Here is a 24,348-nt window from a genome sequence, read left to right on the forward strand (position 1 = left end):
CCTAGACTGTACCTAGGTTGTACATTGTACTGTATATTGTATATTGTATATTCCTCTTTACTTACTTTTTTTTAACTTACTTTTTATTTACTTTCTTACTTACTTTTTTTACTGTATGAAGCACACTCTCAGGGGCTCATACAGAACCAAGCATTTCACCGTAAAGTGCATGTATTTTATTGTGATAATTAATAAACAAACTTGAAACTTGAAACTTGTATGCACTAGCATTTGTTACTGGAGTTATGCCGATTGGCTGAAGGAGTTTGTCTGTCAAGTACCCACTGGGTCTGGGCGGGCGGCTAGAAGTCTAGGCTCAGGCCATGGTTACACAGACTGTTTTTGTTTTCGTTTTGAATACGTTTTGAATATGTTTGCTGTCCCTGTCAGGCTATGGTTAGACTAGTGTATTCCTGGCGTTTTTTTATACGTTTTTGACAACGTTTGATGTCCTATCTACACAGAAATGCGTTTTTTGGCGTTTTTTTGTGGATACGGCTGAAACGCAAAATTGTGTTTGCGTTTGGAGATACGCAAAAAAAACGCTTCGACAACAGCGTGTAGTCAGCACGGAGCAGTTGTTGCGAAAACGCCCATGCGCAGTAGATACCATCTGCGTGCCCTTCCGGTGACAACAGTGTGTGTGTTTGGGACAGAGCTCCGTGTCCCAAATAGCTTCAGCTACCATGTGTTGTCAAGTTATTGTTATAAGGACCCCAGTCCAAGCTACAACAGTCTGCATTCCCTTAACAATTGTTTGTATTGAGCCGTATTGTATTGTACCCATATGCAATATGTTAAATAAAGTTTACATCCATTCATTCTGCTAGCATTACCGATTGCATGAGCAGCTGGCTAACGTGAGCTATCAGGATTCAGACCCTGTTAGCTCAGAGTTCCTCTTTCAACTTAACAAGCATTAAACAAAATGGCCCAGTCATCTATTCACCTTTGTTTAATACACACAGCGTTGTCTCTAATGTTATCTAACTACTGATAGCTCGCGATATCATCAGTTTTGGAGCTGGCTAAGTAGCGTGAGCTAACGTTAGCTTCTAGCCACAATGCTATATTGTTATAATGGCATACTCCATTGACGTTAGCATGCAGCTAACAATGCTACCGATCGTTTTTTAGACTAAACTATCCGCTCTTGGTGGTCACTTGTGTTGATGTTAGTTTTGTTTCATCAACAAATGACAGGCAGAACACACAGTGAATGTATCCGTTTTGTTTATTGCACTTTTATTAGGCTTTGCTGAAAAATTATTGCTGCATTGAGCAAGATGGTGGCGCGGCATAGGCGCCTGCCTTATTGACATTTTCTTTGCTGGAGCTTCCACCAGGAAGTGTATTGGCACATTCGTTCTGATTGGTTGAAATTGCCTTCATGTTTGCCACCTACTGCCACCTACTGCTTTGGCAGTGTACTACATCAGTGTGCTCGGCTGACAAAAACGAAAAAAAAACGAAAGTGTGACTCGAGGCGCATGACGTCGCGGCGATACGCGGCGATACGTATAAGAAAACAATACGAAATGATACGAAAGGTGTAACCGCAGCCTCAGATAGAAATGCCGTTTTGGCAGGAAACATTTTGGCCCTACTGAAAACGCTGAAATTGTGTTTCCGTTTTGGATACTCGCCAAAACTCGAAGACAACGTGTTGTGTAATCTGCGCGGAGCCGTTGTTGCTCAACGCCCATGTGCAGTAGATACCCACATCTGCGTGCCCTCACCAACGTCCGGTGACAACAGAGCTATAGCTGCAGCTACCATGTGTTGTCAAGTTATTGTTATAAGGACCCCAGTCCAAGCTACAACAGTCTGCATTCCCATAACAATTGTTTGTATTGAGCCGTATTGTATTGTACCCATTCTGCAATATGTTAAATAAAGTTTACATCCATTCATTCTGCTAGCATTAACGATTGCATGAGCAGCTGGCTAACGTTAGCTATCAGACCCTGTTAGCTCAGAGCTCCTCTTTCAATCTTAACAAGCATTAAACAAAATGGCCCAGTCATCTATTCACCTTTGTTTAATACACAAGGCGTTGTCTCTAATGTTATCTAGCTACTGATAGCTCTGATATCAGTTTGGTGCTGGCTGGCTAACTGACGTGAGCTAACGTTAGCTGCTAGCCACAATGCTATACTGTTATAATGGCATATTCCATTCACGTTAGCATGTAGCTAACAACATCGACAATCTTTTTTGAGACTAAACTATCCGCTCTTGGTGGTCACTTGTGTTGATGTTAGTTTTGTTTCATCAACAAATCATCAACAAATGGGGCAGAACACACAGTTTTCTTGCTGAAAAATAATGCTTCATTGGCTAAAATGGCTCGCGGCATTTAAAGATGGTGGCTTTTGAGATTTTGAACAGGATGTGGAGTGTCCTCATTCAAGTTCTGATTGGTTGAAAATTGCCTTCATGTTCGCCACCTACTGCCACCTACTGCTTTGGCATTGTACTACATCACTGTGCTCAGGTTGCAAAACGAATGTCTAACTCGGCTGCCACTACGTTGCGACCTGGAAAAGCGATACTCATTTTCAAAACGAACCGAATACATCAGTCAGTCTAACCGCAGCCTCAGTTTGCTGATGAGTCTGGCTACCAGGCTACTCATTGTTATACAAATTAAGTGTCACAATTCTCACTTAAAGGGGACATGCATTGCTATTCCTTTCACTATTTGGGCAACTTTACACAATTCCTGTGAGTCTATGGAACACATCTGTAAAGTATTTTTCAAAAAAATGCATTGTTTTATATTTTTAATCAATTACTCAAAAGCTAAAAATGTCAACTTCAAGATTCCAAGCTGTTTGGGCTGGGCTCCGCCCATAAGCACTTTGAGTGAAAGTCGCCCACAGTCTGCGACTGGCACAGAGAGAGAGGTAGAAAGATTGAGGGGGATACAGTGACATCTCCTTAGCAAACGACCTCAATACCTTCTATGCGAGGTTTGATGCTGGTAATAACAACACCAGCTCACAAGCCTCGGCAATGGGGGGGGGGGGTCGGCTGCTGATGGAGGCGCAGTGTTCAGGGTAACAGAGCATGAGGTGAGGCGGACCTTTAAAAAAGTGAATATCAGGAAGGCAGCAGGTCCGGACGGCATCCCCGGCCGCGTCCTAAAAGTCTGTGCCGACCAACTGGCCCCAGTATTCACTGACATATTTAACCTGTCCTTAGAACAGGCTGTCATCCCCACCTGCCTGAAGAAGTCCACTATTATCCCTGTACCCAAAAAATCCAAGCCTGCTTGCCTCAACGACTACCGCCCTGTAGCTCTCACCTCCATAGCCATGAAGTGCTTTGAGAAGCTAGTAAAGGGCTACATCTGCTCCTCCCTCCCCATCAACATGGACCCCCTGCAATTTGCATACCGCCCCAACAGGTCCACGGAGGACGCCATATCCCACGTGCTGCACACAGCAGCATCACACCTGGACAAGAGGCAGGGGAACTATGTGAGAATGCTATTCATCGACTACAGCTCGGCATTCAATACCATAGTCCCCTCCATACTCATAGCCAAGCTCAGGGACCTGGGCTTGGGCTATGACCTCTGCCAGTGGGTCTTGGACTTCCTGACTGGCAGACCCCAGGTGGTGAGAGCAGGCAACTGCACCTCCTCATCCATCACCCTCAACATAGGGGCCCCCCAGGGCTGTGTTCTGAGTCCCCTCCTCTACTCCCTGTACACACACGACTGTGTGGCTCAGTGGAGTAGCAATACAATCGTCAAATTTGCTGACGACACAGTGGTGGTGGGCCTGATCTCTGCCAACGACGAGAGGGCCTACCTGGAAGAGGTCAAGGTCCTGGCGGGATGGTGCCAGGAAAACAGCCTCTCCCTGAACGTCAGCAAAACAAAGGAGATGATTGTGGACTTCAGGAGGTCGGGGGTCAAGGACTACAGCCCCCTCAGCATCGACGGGGCACCGGTTGAGAGAGTCAACAGCTTCAAGTACCTCGGAGCCCACATATCCGAGGACTTGAAATGGACCATACACATTAACAGTGTGGTGAAGAAGGCACGACAACGCCTCTACTTCCTCAGGCGCCTAAGGAAGTTCCAAGTCAGCCAGAAGATCCTTAAGAACTTCTACTCATGTACAATAGAGAGCATCTTGACCGGCAACATCACCTCCTGGTTTGGGAATAGCACTGCAAAAGACCAAAGCAGACTACAAAGAGTGACACGTTCAGCCGAACGCACAATTGGAGGGGGGCTCCCCACCCTCCAGAACATTTACTACAAGCGTTGCAAGGGGAAGGCTAAGAGAATTATTAAGGACTCGAGCCACCCGAACAACTGCCTCTTTGAACTGCTGCCGTCAGGCAAGCGATACAGGAGTCTCAAGGCGAGCACAGAAAGACTCAGAAGTAGCTTCTATCCCCAGGCCATCAGGCTGCTAAACGAACAATGAATGAACACTACACAACAACAACCACCAAACACACATAGCACACACATCCACACGCACACACTCACTTTAAACAAACACACTGTAGCACCCACTACACACACTTTATAGCACACACCCACTTTAAACAAACACACTGTAGCACCCACTCCCCACACTTTATATTTATGGATGAAGGATTGCACTACAACTCGTACACCTTACTGTAAATTGTACCTAAAATTGTACCTCATCCCATTTCTGCTTTGCACTAGATAGTACTGTACATTAGTACACTGCATAGTTGTGTATTGTATATTATATGGTAACTCAGAACATTGTACATATGTCTATACCGAACAACTGTGACCTCATTTTCTTCTTCTAAATTCATGCTATATTATGTTATTATGTTATTTGATACTATCTTGTCTAGCACAGTCTCTGGAGCGTAACAGTAAGAAGCATTTTGTATGAAAGTATTCTGTACTTCTGTATGACAACTATTAAAGAACTTGAACTTGAACTAATTAATTTCGCCGCGGGGGACATAATCCCACGTGACAATGCATTGGTAACTTGTTTCAAATGACAATATATACCGCTGTGAATATTATTGCACGGATCGGAATATGGGCGTGCATGTGGGAGTCAAAGATATTTTGACAGTGATATCCCAGGGATAAGCCCCACACCAGCCCTGCGCGCACACACATTTACACACTCCTGCATGCAGTCCCTCTCTCTCTCTCTCTCTCTCTCTCTCTCTACCAGGGAGAAGACCCTCCATGCACGCCGGTCATGTGTGTAAAATGCGTGTGTGTTTCCCCGCACACCGGTCAGGTTGTGTGTAAAATGCGCGTGTGTTTGTTTCCCCGACAGAAGCTCCTGTCCCTCTCTATCTCTCTCTCTCTCTCTCCCTCTCCCTCTCCCTCTCCCTCTCCCTCTCCATCTCTATCTCTCCCTCTCTCTCACTCGCTCGTTCTCTGCCTCTCTGTCAAAACCCGCTTGAGGAAGTGTCAGGTATTTCCAATTGCTCTGCTGTTGAGCGAATGGTTGCGCTACAACCATAGAGGGGGCGTTAGTTATGCAGATCAGTGCCTTATTTACATCAGCAAAACAGTCAAATCAAAATGACCTAATTCACTGGGGGAGGAGATTGTCTCAACTGAATTAGAGCAAAATCTGCATATGGCTCGCCGACAACAAACTATCATTACACATGGTCAAAACAGAGTCCATTCTCTTCGGTTCAAATAACAAACTCAGCAAGACCGACGGCTTCTCGGTTACAGTGGGTGACAATGTTGTCACAAGGAAAGATGAAATTACCTACCTGGGTTCCATCCTAGAGGCTAATCTTTCCTGTGACAAAATGGCATCCAGTGTAATAAAAAAAGTCAACCAACGCACTCGATTCTTGTACCGGATCTCCTCTCTGGTAAACAAGAATACCCTGAAGACTCTAGCAGGAGCACTCATTCAAGGGTACTACGACTATGCTTGCACCTCATGGTACCAAAGCACCTCAAAGGCACTAAAAAACAAATTACAAACATCTCAAAACAAGCTGGTCAGACTACTGCTTGACCTGACTCCTAGAACCCACCTCACCCCTGCCCACTTTGACAACCTAGGATGGCTTAGAGTAGACGACAGAGTACAGCAACTTGCAATGGGCCTGGTCTACAAGATACACTACGCGACCAAGGTACCCATGTACATGTCAAAATACTTCCCAAAGGTCAGTGAATACCACGATCACAACACCAGAGGGAGCTCCACAAATCATGTTAAACCCAGATTCGGCTCAAACAAGGGACTAAACACGTTTAGCAATTATGCCACATCAATGTGGAACGCCCTACCCAAAGCTGTAAAGGAATGTGAATCACTACCCACTTTCAAAAACACTCTAAAAAAACACCTACAGGAGGCCGCAATTCGAAACTGGCCCCTACAAATGTCCTAACCTAGTTGTACAGTAAATGACCAAGTATGGCTTTGTCAGTATTCCAATGTACAGAGTACACTGTGTGTGTGTCCCCTATCCAACCCCCCCCCCCCCCCACCTCCAATGTACAGCCCCCACCCACCCACCCACCCACCCAACCCCACCCAACCTCCTCCAATGTACAGTTTCTACGTCAAATGTATATACACTCTTTTTCTGGACACTTTTGTATCACAAACAGTACTGTATTTGCAAATCTGATATGTCATAAATGTATATATGTAGCAGTACTGTCTATCTGTATGTCATGTATGTCATATATGTTATGATTAATTGAAAATGGGGGACTCTGGTCTGCATCCCCTTAACAATTGTATGTATTGAGCTGTACTGTACTGTACCCATTCTGCAATCTGTTAATAAACTTTTCAATCAATTCAATCAATCAATCAGCAATCCGCCAAAATGGTAATTAGAGACACAGACCCATTGATACTAATCCCCCATTGCTATAAAACAATGCTAAACACTGGAAAAGGCCATTTATAAGATACAGGCCTTTAATTACTGTATAATAATTCCTGCTTTAAGTGCCCTATAAAAGCAACAGAAATTATCTGGTTCGGTGGGCAAACACCTCAAGGAGAGCTCCCTAAAAGACTGTGTTCTCTGCCCTGAAAGAGAGCAAGAATGGCTTGCCTGTTTACTCTTCTTGGCTGACTCCACCCCCATGCCAAATGGTTGGGTTCCCTTGTATCGCGGAGGACAAGGCAGACAGTGGAATCCTGGGTTGGTGTTGACGCAGCGTTGCACTCCACTCACTTTGAAGCAAACATCGGACACCATGTCACACTAAAGGGGGAAACAGAAGCATTAGCATGGATGTATAATAATAATAATAATAATAATAATAATAATAATAATAATAATAATAATAATAATAATAATAATAATAATAATAATAATAATAATAATAATAATAATAATAATAATAGTAATAATAGTAACAATATGTTCCATTTGATGGGTATTTTCCCCCCAAAGTGCCTAAATAGAAATGCATACGTATCCAGTGTGGGTGACCTCAGGCAAAGGTCTTTGCCTAATCATGGCAAAGGTCAAACCATGCTGTACCATTTACACGGTACCATCAAATACTATAATATGAGCAATACCCAAATGGATTTGTCCATGCTTGTGAAATTCATTGACCCTTTGATTCGTGGGCCATTTACCTCATTGATGTCTTCACAGTGGGAACCGTTTCCACGGAAACCAGCAGGGCAGGGCCCACACTCCCAAGAGCCATCAGGAGAGCTGGCACAGTCCACACCAGCGAAGCATGGGTTAGACAGGCAGCCATCTGCAAGGAATTTTGTCAACAGTCACGACTAAACCAACAGGAAATAGCGCTAATGCATTGCCAGGAAATATGTACAGTTTGACTCTGAGACGACTGGACTTGTTATCTTAGCTTGTTGCCTCAAGGATAAATTCCCACAGACTTGATACTATATGCATAATCTTTTCCTAACAATCTAGACTTTTAGGCACGCTTTTCAGCCAAAACATTTCAGTTAAAAGATGTTGGGACTGTGACACGACGTTTACACAGCACTTATCACAAGAATGTCAGAAAAAGAACAATCCAAAGGGGGTGGGGTTTATGGGGGTGGGTGGAGGGATACAGAAGAGGGTGATGAGGCTCACCAATGGGACAGTCGTTTTTGTTGCAGATATCACTGTTGTTAGCCTCCCCAAGACACTTCTTGCCACTGTACTGGGGGATGGGGCTGTTGCACACGCGTGTCCGACCCTTCATGCCCCCTCCGCAGGTGGCCGAGCAGGTCGCCCATGGAGACCAAGGACCCCAGGCGCCATCAACTACACAAGCGTGCAGAGGGAAAAGTCAGTGGATTTGAAGGATCGGTTACAAAATTACTAACATCGAGCCTTCTATTCTACAGAAGTATTCCAACGGTTTACATCTAAACCACAGTATGCAGTCTGTCAGGTGCCTTGTTCAATGACACTTGAAACAGTAGCTGTTGAGGTATTGAGGAGAGTATTACTTATCCAGCCAGTCCGGAGTCTGAACAGGCAACCTCCTAATCACAAGCCACTCCTCTAACCTTTGCTTTACCCTGTAGCTGTTTTGCATACCTCCAGGCCACCGTACTCCAGTGGTGGATTGATTGATTGAACATTTTATTAACAGATTGCAGAATGGGTACAATACAGTATGGCTCAATACACACAATTGTTAAGGGGATGCAGACCAGATGAAGACTTTCGTCTTGTTTACATCAGGATCCCCCATTTTCAATTCATCATAACATTTATGACTACACGACATACAGTACTGTTACATCCAGACATTTATGACATACAAGATATAAAAATATACAGTACTGTTTATTTACAGACAGAGTTTCTAAAAGAGAATATACATTTGAGGGGGAGGAAATTGTACATTGGGGGGGGGGTTGGACATTTACAGGGGCCAGTTTCGAATTGCGGCCTCCCGTAGGTGCTCTTTTAGAGCGGTTTTGAAGGTGGGTAGGGATTCACATTATTTTACGGCTGTGGGTAGGGCGTTCCACATTGTTGTGGCATAATTGCGAAACGTGTTTAGTCCGTTGTTTGAGCCAAATCTGGGTTGAACATGATTTATGGAACTCCCTCAGTGATCAAGTTCAAGTTCAAGTTCTTTAATAGTTGTCATACAGAAGTACAGAATACTTTCATACAAAATGCTTCTTACTGTTACGCTCCAGAGACTGTGCTAGACAAGATAGTATCAAATAACATAATAACATAATATAGCATGAATTTAGAAGAAGAAAATGAGGTCACAGTGTTCGGTATAGACATATGTACAATGTTCTGAGTTACCATATAATATACAATACACAATACTATGCAGTGTACTAATGTACAGTACTATCTAGTGCAAAGCAGAAATGGGATGAGGTACAATTTTAGGTACAATTTACAGTAAGGTGTACGAGTTGTAGTGCAATCCTTCATCCATAAATATAAAGTGTGGGGAGTGGGTGCTACAGTGTGTTTGTTTAAAGTGGGTGTGTGCTATAAAGTGTGTGGAGTGGGTGCTACAGTGTGTTTGTTTAAAGTGAGTGTGTGCGTGTGGATGTGTGTGCTATGTGCGTTTGGTGGTTGTTGTTGTGTAGTGTTCATTCATTGTTCGTTTAGCAGCCTGATGGCCTGGGGATAGAAGCTACTTCTGAGTCTTTCTGTGCTCGCCTTGAGACTCCGGTATCGCTTGCCTGACCGCAGCAGTTCAAAGAGGCAGTTGTTCGGGTGACTGGTGTCTTTAATGATTCTCTTAGCCTTGCCCTTGCAACGCTTGTAGTAAATGTTCTGGAGGGTGGGGAGCCCCCCTCCAATTGTGCGTTCGGCTGCACGTGTCACTCTTTGTAGTCTGCTTCGGTCTTTTGCAGTGCTATTCCCAAACCAGGAGGTGATGTTGCCGGTCAAGATGCTCTCTATTGTACATGAGTAGAAGTTCTTAAGGATCTTCTGGCTGACTTGGAACTTCCTTAGGCGCCTGAGGAAGTAGAGGCGTTGTCGTGCCTTCTTCACCACACTGTTAATGTGTGTGGTCCATGTCAAGTCCTCGGATATGTAGGCTCCGAGGTACTTGAAGCTGTTGACTCTCTCAACCGGTGCCCCGTCGATGCTGAGGGGGCTGTAGTCCTTGACCCCCGACCTCCTGAAGTCCACAATCATCTCCTTTGTTTTGCTGACGTTCAGGGAGAGGCTGTTTTCCTGGCACCATCCCGCCAGGACCTTGACCTCTTCCAGGTAGGCCCTCTCGTCGTTGGCAGAGATCAGGCCCACCACCACTGTGTCGTCAGCAAATTTGACGATTGTATTGCTACTCCGCTGAGCCACACAGTCGTGTGTGTACAGGGAGTAGAGGAGGGGACTCAGAACACAGCCCTGGGGGGCCCCTATGTTGAGGGTGATGGATGAGGAGGTGCAGTTGCCTGCTCTCACCACCTGGGGTCTGCCAGTCAGGAAGTCCAAGACCCACTGGCAGAGGTCATAGCCCAAGCCCAGGTCCCTGAGCTTGGCTATGAGTATGGAGGGGACTATGGTATTGAATGCCGAGCTGTAGTCGATGAATAGCATTCTCACATAGTTCCCCTGCCTCTTGTCCAGGTGTGATGCTGCTGTGTGCAGCACATGGGATATGGCGTCCTCCGTGGACCTGTTGGGGCGGTATGCAAATTGCAGGGGGTCCATGTTGATGGGGAGGGAGGAGCAGATGTAGCCCTTTACTAGCTTCTCAAAGCACTTCATGGCTATGGAGGTGAGAGCTACAGGGCGGTAGTCGTTGAGGCAAGCAGGCTTGGATTTTTTGGGTACAGGGATAATAGTGGACTTCTTCAGGCAGGTGGGGATGACAGCCTGTTCTAAGGACAGGTTAAATATGTCAGTGAATACTGGGGCCAGTTGGTCGGCACAGACTTTTAGGACGCGGCCGGGGATGCCGTCCGGACCTGCTGCCTTCCTGATATTCACTTTTTTAAAGGTCCGCCTCACCTCATGCTCTGTTACCCTGAACACTGCGCCTCCATCAGCAGCCGACCCCCCCCCCCCCCCATTGCCGAGGCTTGTGAGCTGGTGTTGTTATTACCAGCATCAAACCTCGCATAGAAGGTATTGAGGTCGTTTGCTAAGGAGATGTCACTGTTCAGTTTGAGGGAGGCGCCTTTGTAGTCTGTCATCGTTTTGAGCCCCTGCCACATAGCTCTAGAGTCAGCTTGTTCAAACTGGAGTTCAATTTTATCCCTGTAGCGCCGTTTGGCCTCTGACACTGTCCTCCTTACGTTGTGTCGCGCCACCTTGTGGTCATTCATGTTGCCTGCCACTAGGCCGTCATTGTATGCTTTGGTGCGCTCTCTCAGAGCTTCACGGACGGATTTGTCTACCCAGGGTTTTTGATTTGGGTAAACTTTCATTTTGGTAGTGGGGATTGTTTCTTTCACCCTAGTACAAACATAGTCCAGCACTGTCTCCGTGTAGGCATTAATGTTATCTGTGTCGCGGAACACAATCCAGTCTGTGTGGTGAAACACTGACCGGATCGTCTCTTCTGACGTCAGATCCCATTTCTGCACCTCTCGCGAGACTACGGGAGTACTTTTAATTCTCTGTTTGTACTTTGGTGAAAGAAAAATTGACGCGTGATCTGATTTACCAAAGCCACTATCAGAATGAGCCTTGTAGCCACCTTTAAATTGCGTGTAACAGTGATCTAGGATGTTACCGCCTCTGGTGTTGCAAGTCACATGCTGATAGAAGTCAGGCAATACCTTTCTCAGATTGGCGCTATTGAAATCTCCCAGTACTAAAATGGCGGCGTTAACGTTAGCCACTTGTATTCTATTTACCTCGTCGTGTAGTCTGGAGAGCGCAACCTTGTTGCTGGCTTGCGGTGGAATATACACTCCGATCAGGACGATCGCCGTTAACTCCCTCGGGAGGAAGAAAGGACGACACTTGATGGTTATATATTCCAGTTCTGGGGAGCAGTGGTTGGATAATTCCTTCACGTTCGTTGGATCACTCCAATTTTTGTTAAACATGAAGGCAATACCTCCTCCACGTTGTTTACCGGACTCTGCTGATCTGTCCTTGCGATGGATAAAGAAGTGATCCGCTGGTTGAATTGCGTGATCTGGAACCTCCGGTGTGAGCCATGTTTCGGTGAAGCAAAGGACATTGCAGTCCCTAACGTCTCTTTGATATTGAATCCTTGCTCGGATGTCATCCAGTTTATTGTCTATTGATTGTACATTGGCTAGCAATATACTGGGCAGTGGTGTGCGGTGTCGTCTGGATCTCAGCCTGTTTCGGATCCCAGCCCTCTTTCCTTGTCGTCTTTTCCTGGGCTCTGGGAACAAAGGGTCTGGTCCTAATCTCCGGAGAATTTCTTCAGGCCATTGATGTGGTTCGGAAAGCTGATCCAGCGAGTAATCCAGTTGGTAAGTTTCCCGTAATCCAATGTCTATGAGTGACTGACGGTCATATACATTAAATGCACCAACAGTTGGTACGCACAAAACTCTAAAAACTATAAATATTAACAAAAGTAAACACAGTCTCGACGGAGCGAACAGAGAGGCAGCCGGTCGGAGCGGCGCCATCATCATTGTGGTATTCACTGACCTTTGGGAAGTATTTCGACATGTACATGGGTGTGTAGTGTATCTTGTAGACCAGGCCCATTGCAAGTTGCTGTACTCTGTCGTCTACTCTAAGCAGGGCTTGAAATTGCGACCGAATTGGTCACATATGCGACCGAAATTGTATCTGTGCGACCTCAAAATATAATTGGGAGCATTCGTGCGAGTGCAAATAATTGTTCTGGTGCAACCCCCCCCCCCCCCCCCCCCCTCCTCTTGTTGACGAACACACACGCTGCACGCAGTGCCCTCGTTGACCCTCCCCCTCACAGACCTGTCTTGTCACAGACCCGTCTCATTTGCACCGAAGATAGCAAGCGTGCAGCTCCTCTTTTAACATCACTGAAGCATTAAACAATGGCCCAGTAAACTATTCACTTTAGTTTAATACACAAGGCGTTGTCTAACGTTATCTAGCTGGCTAGCTACTGATAGCTCATAACATCATTGGCGTTAGTTTTTGCAGCTGTGGCTAACGTTAGCTAGCTGTTGTGCTCACGGAGGAGATACAACTGGAAACGAGGTTACAATGGAGTGGAGCTAACTAACTGTACAAATCGATGTGATTGGCTGAGACTGTATTTTGTACGGTTGGCTGCCTGGCTGTTGTGGATTCGGGTAGCCAGCTAGCAGCTAACATCAACTCAACGGCAACACTCTGTTGACACACTGAGCTAGTTTGCCGACAGTAATGTAACAAACAATATGGTCCATGCGGAACCCTTATCACCAACACATAGTTCCGTGTGTGAATTATGTTGAGCCACCAAAAAAGATGAATCCAAAGTTTAATCCAGTAAGAATAGTACTAGGCTATAACATACATCTTTTCAAGTAGATTACATTAGCAAAATGCCCTTTTGACATGTAGCCTACATATTCATAATCATGAAAGTTTATTTGGAAGTATATTTTATATTCTGTACTTAGTTTGAAAGTGGTCAGACAGTTCCCTCTGTGTGTAATACAGACAGTCTTCACACATAAATAACACTTACAGAAAAGCTTATTGTGCACTGTAATAAGTTTTGTTCAATGGGGGATTTTTTTATGTACAGAATACCGTGAAACCATCATATTTTTGCCGAAGGTTATCGTACCCTCAAAATGTCATACCGGCACATGCCTAGTCTACACTATAGGCTACACTACTAGGTCTACACTATACTATAGTTTAAGGCTACTTTCACTGTTTTACTGCATTACAGTACTGTTATATTGTCATTTTTTTATCAATAGAAAATATATATGGTTGGTGCTCCTTACATTTTTGTGGGTGCTCCTACATTTTTGCTGGAGCTCCCAACTTTTTGAAGTTGGGAGCACCAGTGCTACCAAGTAAAACATTTCATTTTGAGCCCTGCTAAGCCATCCTAGGTTGTCAAAATGGGCATGGGTAAGGTGGGTTTTAGGAGTAAGGTCAAGCAGTAGTCTGACCAGTTTGCTTTGTGATGTTTGTAATCTTGTTTTTAGTGCCTTTGAGGTGCTTTGGTACCATGAGGTGCAAGCATAGTCGTAGTACCCTTGAATGAGTGCTCCTGTTAGAGTCTTCAAGGTATTCTTGCTTACCAGAGAGGAGATCCGGTGCAAGACTCGTGTTCGTTGGTTGACTTTTTTTTTATTACATTGGTTGCCATTTTGTCACAGGAAAGATTTGCCTGTAGGATGGAGCCCAGGTATGTAATTTCATCTTTCCTTGTGACAATATTGTCACCCACTGTAACAGAGAAGCCGTTGGCCTTGCTGAGTTTGTTATTTGAACCAAAGAGAATGGACTCTGTTTTACCCAGGTGTAGTGATAGTTTGTTATCAGCGAGCCAGGTGCAGATTCTGCCAAGTTCAGAGTTGAGGGCTTTTTCAACCTGAGACCAGCAGGGCTGAGTCGTCCGCAAACAGGAACAAGTTGCAGTCACAAGCTGATGATATGTCATTTGCATAAATTAGGAACAGTAACGGTCCTAGTATGCTTCCTTGTGGAACACCACAGCTCACTGGGAGGGGGGGGGGATAGTGTACCATTTACCTCCACCATCTGTAGGGATTGGAATCGAGAACCGGAACCGTTGGGAACCGGTTCCTAATTGTCCGATTCCTGGAATCGCATGCCTCCGTGACTATCGATTCCTCTTATCGATGCCATGTTTTTCCGACAGTTGCGCATTTTAAAACAATAACGTTAGCGCTATGCATGCAGCCATAGCAGACTATTTGATTCCTTGACTAGGAAAACCTAAATGAAAACGAATGCTTTCACTGTATAAATATTCTCCCATTTCATCCATTTTAGATGATCACAATAGACTGAGGCTGCAGCTAGTGGTTATCGCGCACCTCAGGAAAATCCTTTCACGCTAGCAAAAACGTGACTGACTCAGGAAAAGGTGAACGAGTGTCACCGAGCAGTCACTACATTTGTAAGGGCTCGAAATTGCGACCATTTTGGTGGGGGCTCAACAATAAATGACAATCAGAAATGTCAAGTTGCATGTTGTTATTCTAACCATCTTAGTTCTGCTGCATTTCCAATTTATTTATTTAAATTATAAATTTATCAGGAATCGATAAGGGAATCGAGAAAGAATCGGATCGATAAGCAGAATCTATAATGGAATCGTATCGATAAAATCTTATCAATTCCCATCCCTAACCATCTGTTCTCTCCCCTCCAGGTAGGATTGCATCCAGCTCACTGATGAACTATCAAAACCAATTGCTTTTAGCTTGTCAATCAGAATGGAGTGATTGACAGTGTCGAAAGCCTTTTGGAGGTCCAGCATGACCATGCCGCAGTATTTGCCTGCGTCCGTGGAAGAAGTACACAGTTCCTTTACTTAAGTAAAAGGTCAAATACCCAGATAAATGAGTACTCTGGTAAAAGTACAAGTCCTCCATTCAAACTTCTACTTAAGTAAAAGTAGAGAAGTATTTGCTATTGAATGTACTTAAGTATCTAAAGTAAAAGTACACATTCTACATGACGTTTGTGTATTCCAGTGCTTGGGAGCATTCAATCGTCGATCCATTGACCTCTAAAGGTCATGTTAAAGTTGTATGTGGTCCAGTTATGCGTCCTCTTGAAGTTTACAGGCTTCAACAGTGAAAGTATATAATCTTCTTACATGTTTGCCATGTTTTCTATGCAAAATATGCATAGAATATAATATGCAAAGTAACTAGTAACTGATGGGTTCAGATACATTTAGTGGAGTAAAAAGTACAATATTTCCCTTGAAATGTAGTGGAGTGAAAGTACAAAGTTCCCTAAAATGAAAACACTAGAACAAGTAGCTAGAAATTGTACTCAATTTAAAAAACACCATACTCACTTGGACATGGCTGGGCATCGCAGCGCTGAGTCTCTCTGCCGCTGCCCTCACAATCCTTCCCGCCCAGCTGTGGGACGGGGGAGTTGCAGTGGCGTATCCTGGTGATCTGGCCCTCACCACAGGTCACGGAGCACGACGACCACGGAGACCACAGACTCCACCCGCCATCCTGGCGAACTGGACAACCACACATCAAGCATGCTCAGTCACGAGATCAACCCAAACACATGTGGGGGTGTATTATATTCCAGGTTTCCAATTGAGCAAATACTGAAATATATGTATATATTAGGTGAATGTTACAAAGCGCTACCACATTCTCTGAATGTGTGATATTGGAGAGGTGTGGTTCCAGCTTCACATAAGTTCCATGACTCTTTCCAGTAAGCCGTTGTGGGCAGATCCGTTCTCTGGTGCATTTAACCATTTCAAACCATCACACAGATCCAGAACCGGATAAAACTATAGCAGTGAGCACTAACACATGTTCGGCCAGCCTCGTTCATCATTCACCGGTTGATCAACTTCAACACAAAGTTGAAAGCTGGAGGAAAGGGACAGTGCACCACCTTGAATACATATTGTAATTCGATTCATAATTATTTTTGTGTGGTAGGTTGTGAGTCATTCTTCAGTGGAACACCCTGCCGATGGGATTTATTTGGATTTACCATGGATTGGACACACCCAATCAACGCAACCCTCCTTTGATCTGGAGTCTCGCTCAGATATATCCATTTTCCACAGTTGTACAGTCAAATAGAGAGCATTCGTGTGCTTTTGGGCTACAGAGAGCCAGTACTGGAATATTACACTTTCGGATCATTCAATTCCACCCTGAGATAATAGTACAACAGCTGCTTTGTCTTTCAGTGCGTCAACATTATTTTGCAGCTGTGACAAATACCCTGATGATAATATCATAATGATGATGCAACATTAATAGCCCTGTTTGGAGACTACTGGATGTTATTATTTATAACCTTTATTTATCCAGGTTACAAATGCCTTTTTTTTGTGATGGCTGCTGCTACACCACTCATACAGTTGCACACATGTCGAGGCCACTGAAGAATTCCACTGGAGCACTTGTGAGAGTAAAATGCCTTGCTCAAGGGCAACATGATAATAAGCTAGAGGTGAGAGTGTTAGTCATTCGCTATCACTGGTAAAGATAGTCCCCAGACAGTTTGGGAACTCAATCACAATTTTGCTTCATCCAACCGTTGACCTGAACTGTGCATGAAGGGAGACGGACAGCAGATGCCCGGCAGGAAGTGTACTCACCACGGCTGTCACATTTGCTCAGGCTGCATTTGCGTGTCTGGATGGAGGCGCCGCTGCAGATGTTACTAGTGGCGTCACATGACCTGCCTCTCTGCTGCGTTCCTGTCCCGCAGGTGACCGTGCATTCTGTCCACTCCGACCAGGGCGACCAGCCGTCTTCGCTGTCTTTGGCTGGACAAATAAACAACACACACGCACACTAACACTCAGGACAAACCCACTATAAGGTTTATTGCACGTTGTTATGCTTGGACACTGTACAGTTGCCCTGATTGTTCAAATTAAAATAAATCTGGGGGGGGGGGGGGGGGGCAGGCTGTTTTCATTTAAAGCAATTTTTCACATGACATCATCTTAAAAGCTCACAGTAGCCATTTCATAGCGTGGAACCATCTAGTATTGTTTGGTTAATTTTGGACAATAAAATATGCGGTTGGCTGACAAAGACAAACCGTCTATGACGGCACATTATTAAAACTTAATATGCATAGAGAGTATTGTTTTTCCGGTGTTCTGGGCCATGTATTTTAAAGCAGAATTTCAGCCAAGCACGAAAACTGAGGTGTGTGTGTGTGTACTGTGCATGCATGTTTACAAGTATGCATTTATATGCTGTGTGTTTCCACTGGCCATAATAATATTCCGTCTCCAACCATTATGTGAGGAAGTACTTACGCAAACACATAGGGCAGCACTCCCCGTCGATGAAGGACGGGCTGGCACAGGCGACCGCGGGGCACGTAATCTGGTGACACACGATCTTGGCCTCCTGGATAATAGGTGACAACATCAGCCTCCGAACTCTCCGTACTGAGTTCCATACACTTACCCTTCATTTCCCCCATAGCGTGTATAGGCACCTACCTGGCAGGTACATTTGGTGCAGCTGTCCACCACCCAGTCCTCCTTGTCGTCGAACAGACGGCCGTCTTGCCAGCACATGTTCTTCTCCTTGGAGTTCTTTATCTTCCCGAGGGCCTCCTTCATGACGGTGTTCTCCTCAGTCTGAGGACACAGCAGCAGACACACATGTGGTCAAAAAAAGGAAATTGATCAAGAATAGGACGGAAGGTGTGTCAGGGGGGAAGTATGTCGGTAACTCGCACCTGTAAGCGTGCAGGTTCCCACAGCAGAGTGTACACAGGCACGCAGGATTAAATGGTAAATGGACTGCATTTATATAGCGCTTTTATCCAAAGTGCTTTGCAACTTATGCCTCACATTCACTCACACATTCACACACCGACGGTGGAGACAACCATGCAAGGTGCCGACCTGCTCATAGGGAGCAGTTAGGGGTCAAGTGTCTTTTGCTCAAGGACACCGCGCCATACTGCCAGGAGGAGCCAGAATCTAAGCGGAAACCGTCCGATTACCAGACGACCGCTCTTCTGAGCCACTGTCGCCCCCGCTCATTACTAAAATCTCCAGGTTCTATTTTGTAAGTGTTTTCGATTCTTTGGGGAAAACGGTTTTAAAAGTGTCTGTTCGGCTTTGCAAGTTGTAACCCCCGACCGGAGTGGAGAGGAAGGCCCTCCCGGCCAGGCTGCGGCCAGGCTCCTGAGCACCAGGGAGCTGTCAGTGGATGAGCTACTGCCAAAGTGTGTGTGTGTGTGTGTGTGTGTGTGTGTGTGTGTGTGTGTGTGTGTGTGTGTGTGTGTGTGTGTGTGTGTGTGTGTGTGTGTGTGTGTGTGTGTGTGTGTGTGTGTGTGTGTGTGTGTGTGTGTGCGTGCGTGTGTGTGTGTGTGTGTGTGTGTGTGTGTGTGTGTGTGTGAGAGTGTGTGTGTGAGAGTGTGTGTGTGTGTGTGTGTGTGTGTGTGTGTGTGTGTGTGTGCGTGCGTGTGTGTGTGTGTGTGTGTGTGTGTGTGTGTGTGTGTGTGTGAGAGTGTGTGTGTGAGAGTGTGTGCGTGTGTGTGTGTGAGAGTGTGTTTCGGAGGAGGCAGGCAGCAGTGCTAGAGTCTCAGACACCACTCGGTCTGGAAGAGCCTCAGGGACCCTTCTCATCCCAGCCGTTGTTTCCCAAGGTTCATGCCCAGACTGCCTTATTGCTGGGAGGCTCCCAGAGGAAGTACATGGGCTGTTTAAACACAGCCAGACACTAGGCCGGCCCAATCACAGCCAAAAGGAACACTTCCTATATCCACATGTAACATGTCATAAAAGCAGTCTGACTCACACATACACGCGCAGCAAGGCACACAAGGCTCCACATCTAGCATGACTTAAACAGGCTGAGGCGTCACTGCCAACTATAAACTTCTCAGCTGCTACTATACTGTTTTCTTTCAATGTAGGTTACCTAGTAACCTTATTCAGCCCTTTCATGGAATGTGTAGAATGCCCAGTCTTTCTCCATGTTGCTACAGTATGTAAAACATATGAACAAAGATTTTACAAATTATTACTGGATTTTGTAACCAAGTCACAGTGGAACAGTACTATAATACTATTCCAAAGTTTCACCTACTCTACCACTGCACAGTAATTAATTAGGCATTTTCTTTAGAGGTCTCTAACGTTTCCCCTGTCTGTCGACTAAACCAGTGGTTCTCCACCTGGGGGTCGCAAGATGATTTTTGGGGGCTCGAGATGAGATATACAAATACATTATCGTGCTTATAACCTTTGGTACAGATGTTGTTCTCTTATTAAGTAATGAATGTATGAAGCCCTAAACCAGTGAAATAGCATGAAAATGTAAGTCTCTTTAACCCTTTCACTTAGGGCTGGGCGATAAAACGATAATTATCGCGATATATTTTAATAATCGATATCGATCGATAATAAAAAAAAATATCAATATATTTTTTTTTGTGACCTGCAACAGGGAAGTTTTAAAACCAGAGACAGTGGACAGACTTGTCTTTCTTGCCTGCAACTTAAAGTATTTGGCTTTGCTTGTCCAAATGACAATACTGACCAAATTGAGATTTATTTTTCTCTTGTCCATTTATTTGGTTTGCTTTCTAATTTAAAATACAGTTTGAAACCGTCTGTACACAGTAGACTATGTGTGCTAGCAGAGCTAGTCTCCAGTCGCGAGTCACGGTGCACATGTGCGGTGGTTTGTCCACCAAAAAAGCGCCAAAAGATAGAAAAGAAACTAGCAGAGCCAGAACTGTTCAACTCCCCTGGAGCCACAGCCAGCAGAGAAGCCTCTTTACTTTCGCTTTCAAACCAGCTGCAGCCTGAGAACTGGAGTGTGAGGGGCTGTAACAGTAAATATGGCGGCAACGACAAAGAATTGCTGCAAAATAAACATACATATGTTGTTAAATTATTATAATTTTTTTAATACTTATTATAATACAATATTGATAATTATCGATATCGAGTGATATGATAACATTATCATATCGTTATCGTGATATTATTTTTGGCCATATTGCCCAGCCCTACTTTCACTACCACACTACAGAAGGTTAACCTTTCACTAGAACACTACATTTACATTTACATTTAGTCATTTAGCTGATGCTTTTATCCAAAGCGACTTACAAGTTCTGTACGACAAGTCATCAGGAAGGGCACAACTCTATCAGCTGAGTAATAATGTTCATCAAAGTGTTGAGTGCTACAGTGTAGGCTAGTTTGTTAGGACAAGTGCATGACAGTGTGTAAGAAGTACATTGCGGTACTTCACTTAGGCAGTTCTCAGTGAGGTATAGAGGGTCCAATATTTGGAATGCAGCTGATCCTATGCTGAGGAAATCTCCATCTCTGCTTATTTTTATAGCAAACTACAAAAAAATTCTCATATCCAAAAGTAGTAGATAGATAACAGGTCATACATGTAGGTATGCATTTGGTTATGTGGGTGGGTAGGTTTGTAGGCAGGTGGGTGGGTTGTTATATATTATTATGTACACAGTATATGCATGTATGTACTGTGTGTATGTATGTTCGTATTAACACGAATCTTTTGAATGTATTCTGGTATTTTATAATATGCATATTTTTTGTATTTTTGTATGTTTGATTTTATAAAACAGGGGAAGTTCTTGATAAGCCTCTAGGCTTCTAACTTCTCCTTCACAATCGTTATAACTTATTATGTATTGTTTTTACTTCTGTTTAACTGTGTTAATAAACAAACAAACAAACAAACAAACAAACAGTAAGGTTAGTTAGGGTTAGATTTATTATAATTTTTTCAGATAATGGTTGAAGAAGTGTGTCTTTAGTCGACGGCGAAAGATTGGACGGGTTTCGCCTGTCCTAACTGGGGTGGGTAGTTCATTCCACCATTGTGGGGCAAGGACTGAGAAAAGGCAGGTTCTCTTTGATGACCCTCCCGGAGCTCGGATAGGAGTGGGTCAGAGGCGGCCAGAAGATGCAGAGCGTAGGGGTCTTGAGGGTGTGTAGTTAGAGACTACAGAAGGTTAACTTTTCACTACCACACTACAGACGGTTAACTGTAGTGTGGTTGTGAAAGGGTTAACCATTTGCCGTGTGGCAGTGAAAGGGTTAAGAATTGGAAAACAAATTGAATCGTGAAGCCCTCGAACATTTTAAATGTGTTGCATCTTCACATCCTCACTACTCACCACTTTCTTCAGGCCGTCGATGAGGTTCCCCACAACCACACGGAAGCCCTTCAGCTCCTGGAACATGGTGCTGAGCTCCTCGCAGGAGCGCTCGCACATGTCCGCCCCCGGCTCGTCCGTCTTCTGGCCGATGAAGTTGGTGGTGATGGAGGGACTCACGTCCACCACCTCCGTGCTCTCGATGACTGTGTTCACGTCATCTGGAAGGGGGAGGAGACGGGTTGAAACGAGGATGAACGAGTGAGCGAGGGAGCGAGCAAACGCAGATAGACGACGGCGATGACTGGCGATAGAAGGAATGGTGTGCTCTAGAGATATACGATGCTTGAAACACAAGGAGGTCAATAATGGGGCTGTTTCCTGTCTGCTTTGTAGCTGGCTATAAAGGTTCACAACAGTGTGGGGAGGCAGGGGCGTAGCTGGAGATTCTGGGCCCCATGAAAGAATCTATTTATCTATTTGTGGGCCCCCAATCTGAGCGAGCGTGCGTCAGCGCGCAAGCTTAAAAGATTTGGGGCATTTATTTATTGATGAAAACGCATAATATGGTTTTTACCTATACATTCGGATCAGCAGTTCAGCACCTGAACTGTTGGTGGGTGAGCCTAGTAAAGGATGTCGCATTGCGTTCATCTTCAATGAATGGACCAATGCAATAGTCTACCAAAGAACCTTGAGTCGCACTAGGCATATATTTCCCCCTACTCTTGTGACAATGTTTTCTGATACTCAACATACAAAAGCTGTTACTTGTCCTGTCTCTCTGTAATCCCATCCCCAACACAAATAGTCTACTCAAGCACATTAGGTTGACAGACACTTACAGTTTGATGTGCTCTGTAGTATACAATCGCTCCCTGCTTGGATATACCTTTTACGAAGCAGATTTTGAACTGTCGCGGGCGGAGCACTAGCTTTTTTGCTGTAGCGGCCGGGTTGCTGCCTTTCTTAGCAGAGTGCTAAAGCCCTACCTGTTACATGCGCAAGTAATTCGAGGAGGCGCGAGTGACAAGTGTTGAGCTATTGGTGGGGACAATTCAGGATTCATGGATACTGGCAGGGCCAGACTGGGGAAATAATTCATACCGGGAGATATAGCGTGAAATATAGCCCCAATCAGGCCACTTTTTAAGCGGGGGGTCTGGGGGTCCCCCACCCGGACATTTTTTGTTACAAAGACTTAATTTCCTGCATTCTGGTGAATTTTAGTGCATGTGAATCACAAACTAATGAGCCAACAATTGCTTAGTACAATGTACCGTTATGAACCTCAAATAAAACTGTTGTGGCACTAGCAATGGTACTCTCTCCACCTTCAAAAAGAAAAAAGCAAGAGCACAACATATTTTTCTATTTACTATTATAATACAGTTAACCACTCTCTCCACCTATTCAAACAGAGCAAGAGCACAATACCATATTCACTTTACTGATGCACTACCCATGAACAGTTAAAATAGCCCTTTACACAAACATTAAATAACAGACCTTTCATTACAATACTATAATAACAGTAGCCACTGCCAGAATAGTGACACATGTATCGCGTGTGGTGAGCACACGCATGCATGCACAACGAAGACAGAAGATTGCGTTGTCTCAATCATTTTAACTATAAAATGAGCTCAAAGTATGAGCTCACTGACTGAAATTTCCAACAAAAAGCATCAATTGTCAAATAATATTGATCACATAGATGTTTTTGAGGAAATTTGAAAGGGAACAACAACTTACTTAACCCTTGTGTCTGATCAGATTCTTATTTTTTTGATAACTTTGCAGTGATTATGTTTGTAGCCACTGTGGCAAAGGTGTGTAATCTTTGAATTATCTTGGAATTATTTTGACTTTCTCTTTCATAAATTGTTTATTCAACTTCAGCCCCAATCATAACCACCACATATTGTTTTTTGTAATGTCAGATTTAACAACTCCTTTCAGAAAAGTGGGAGTGTGCCATCTGCCATTCCATTCTCCGCCTCCGCTGTCAATCAGTTGTATCGCCTGGTCCCGCCTCCACCAATCACAAGCGGCAGCACGGCTCCATTGTGTGTGTGTGTCCGTGTGAGGGAGAGAGAGTCAGATAGTTCTCCAACTCTGTCGCAGACAGTGAAATCCTGGTTGTTCCCCACCCACCTAGGTTATCTAAAAACTATCGCGCCGCGCCGCCGCCACAACTAGAAACAATGACCTGGCAAAAAAAAAAAAAAAAAAAAAATTACAATAAAAAAAATATATAATTATTATTTTTTTTTATATAATTTCTTTTTTTATCTGTGCAGGCCAGGCCACCGGGAAAACTCCCGGTGCTCCCGATGGCCAGTCCGGGCCTGGATACTGGTGGGGTCATGACCTTGCGTCCACCCCCTAAACGACACTGATGATACCCAACCTCGAAAATCCTGTTGAAGTTAATGAACTCTAATGGACTGCAAGAAATCAACATGCACTGACTATCAACTTTATCTTCTGTCTATTTAATTGAAAATTACACCCAATACAGGAATGAACAAAAAATCTCAACATTCTTTGACTTATTCAATTAAGATTTGAACAACACAAGGACAAAAGTATAAATTAACTGAAGATTTGAAC

The 24,348-nt window shown here is 44.5% G+C and overlaps 1 protein-coding gene across 2 annotated transcripts in view; it reads right to left on the reverse strand.

Annotated features, from left to right (window-relative positions):
* Positions 1-24,348, reverse strand: part of thbs2a (thrombospondin 2a) — a 62,296-nt gene that overhangs the window by 22,518 nt on the left and 15,430 nt on the right. For both annotated transcript variants that reach the window (XM_084322101.1, XM_084322100.1), the window contains exons 5-12: positions 21,754-21,953; positions 18,071-18,211; positions 17,882-17,975; positions 17,207-17,377; positions 15,920-16,096; positions 8,089-8,262; positions 7,614-7,741; positions 7,078-7,230 (exon numbers count right to left, since the gene is read on the reverse strand). In XM_084322101.1, the coding sequence (XP_084178227.1) occupies positions 7,078-7,230; positions 7,614-7,741; positions 8,089-8,262; positions 15,920-16,096; positions 17,207-17,377; positions 17,882-17,975; positions 18,071-18,211; positions 21,754-21,953 (1,238 nt within the window). The remainder of the gene's footprint in view (positions 1-7,077; positions 7,231-7,613; positions 7,742-8,088; positions 8,263-15,919; positions 16,097-17,206; positions 17,378-17,881; positions 17,976-18,070; positions 18,212-21,753; positions 21,954-24,348) is intronic.

Source organism: Notolepis coatsorum, assembly GCF_963971535.1.
Source record: "Notolepis coatsorum genome assembly, chromosome: 9".
NCBI classification, from domain to species: domain Eukaryota; kingdom Metazoa; phylum Chordata; class Actinopteri; order Aulopiformes; family Paralepididae; genus Notolepis; species Notolepis coatsorum.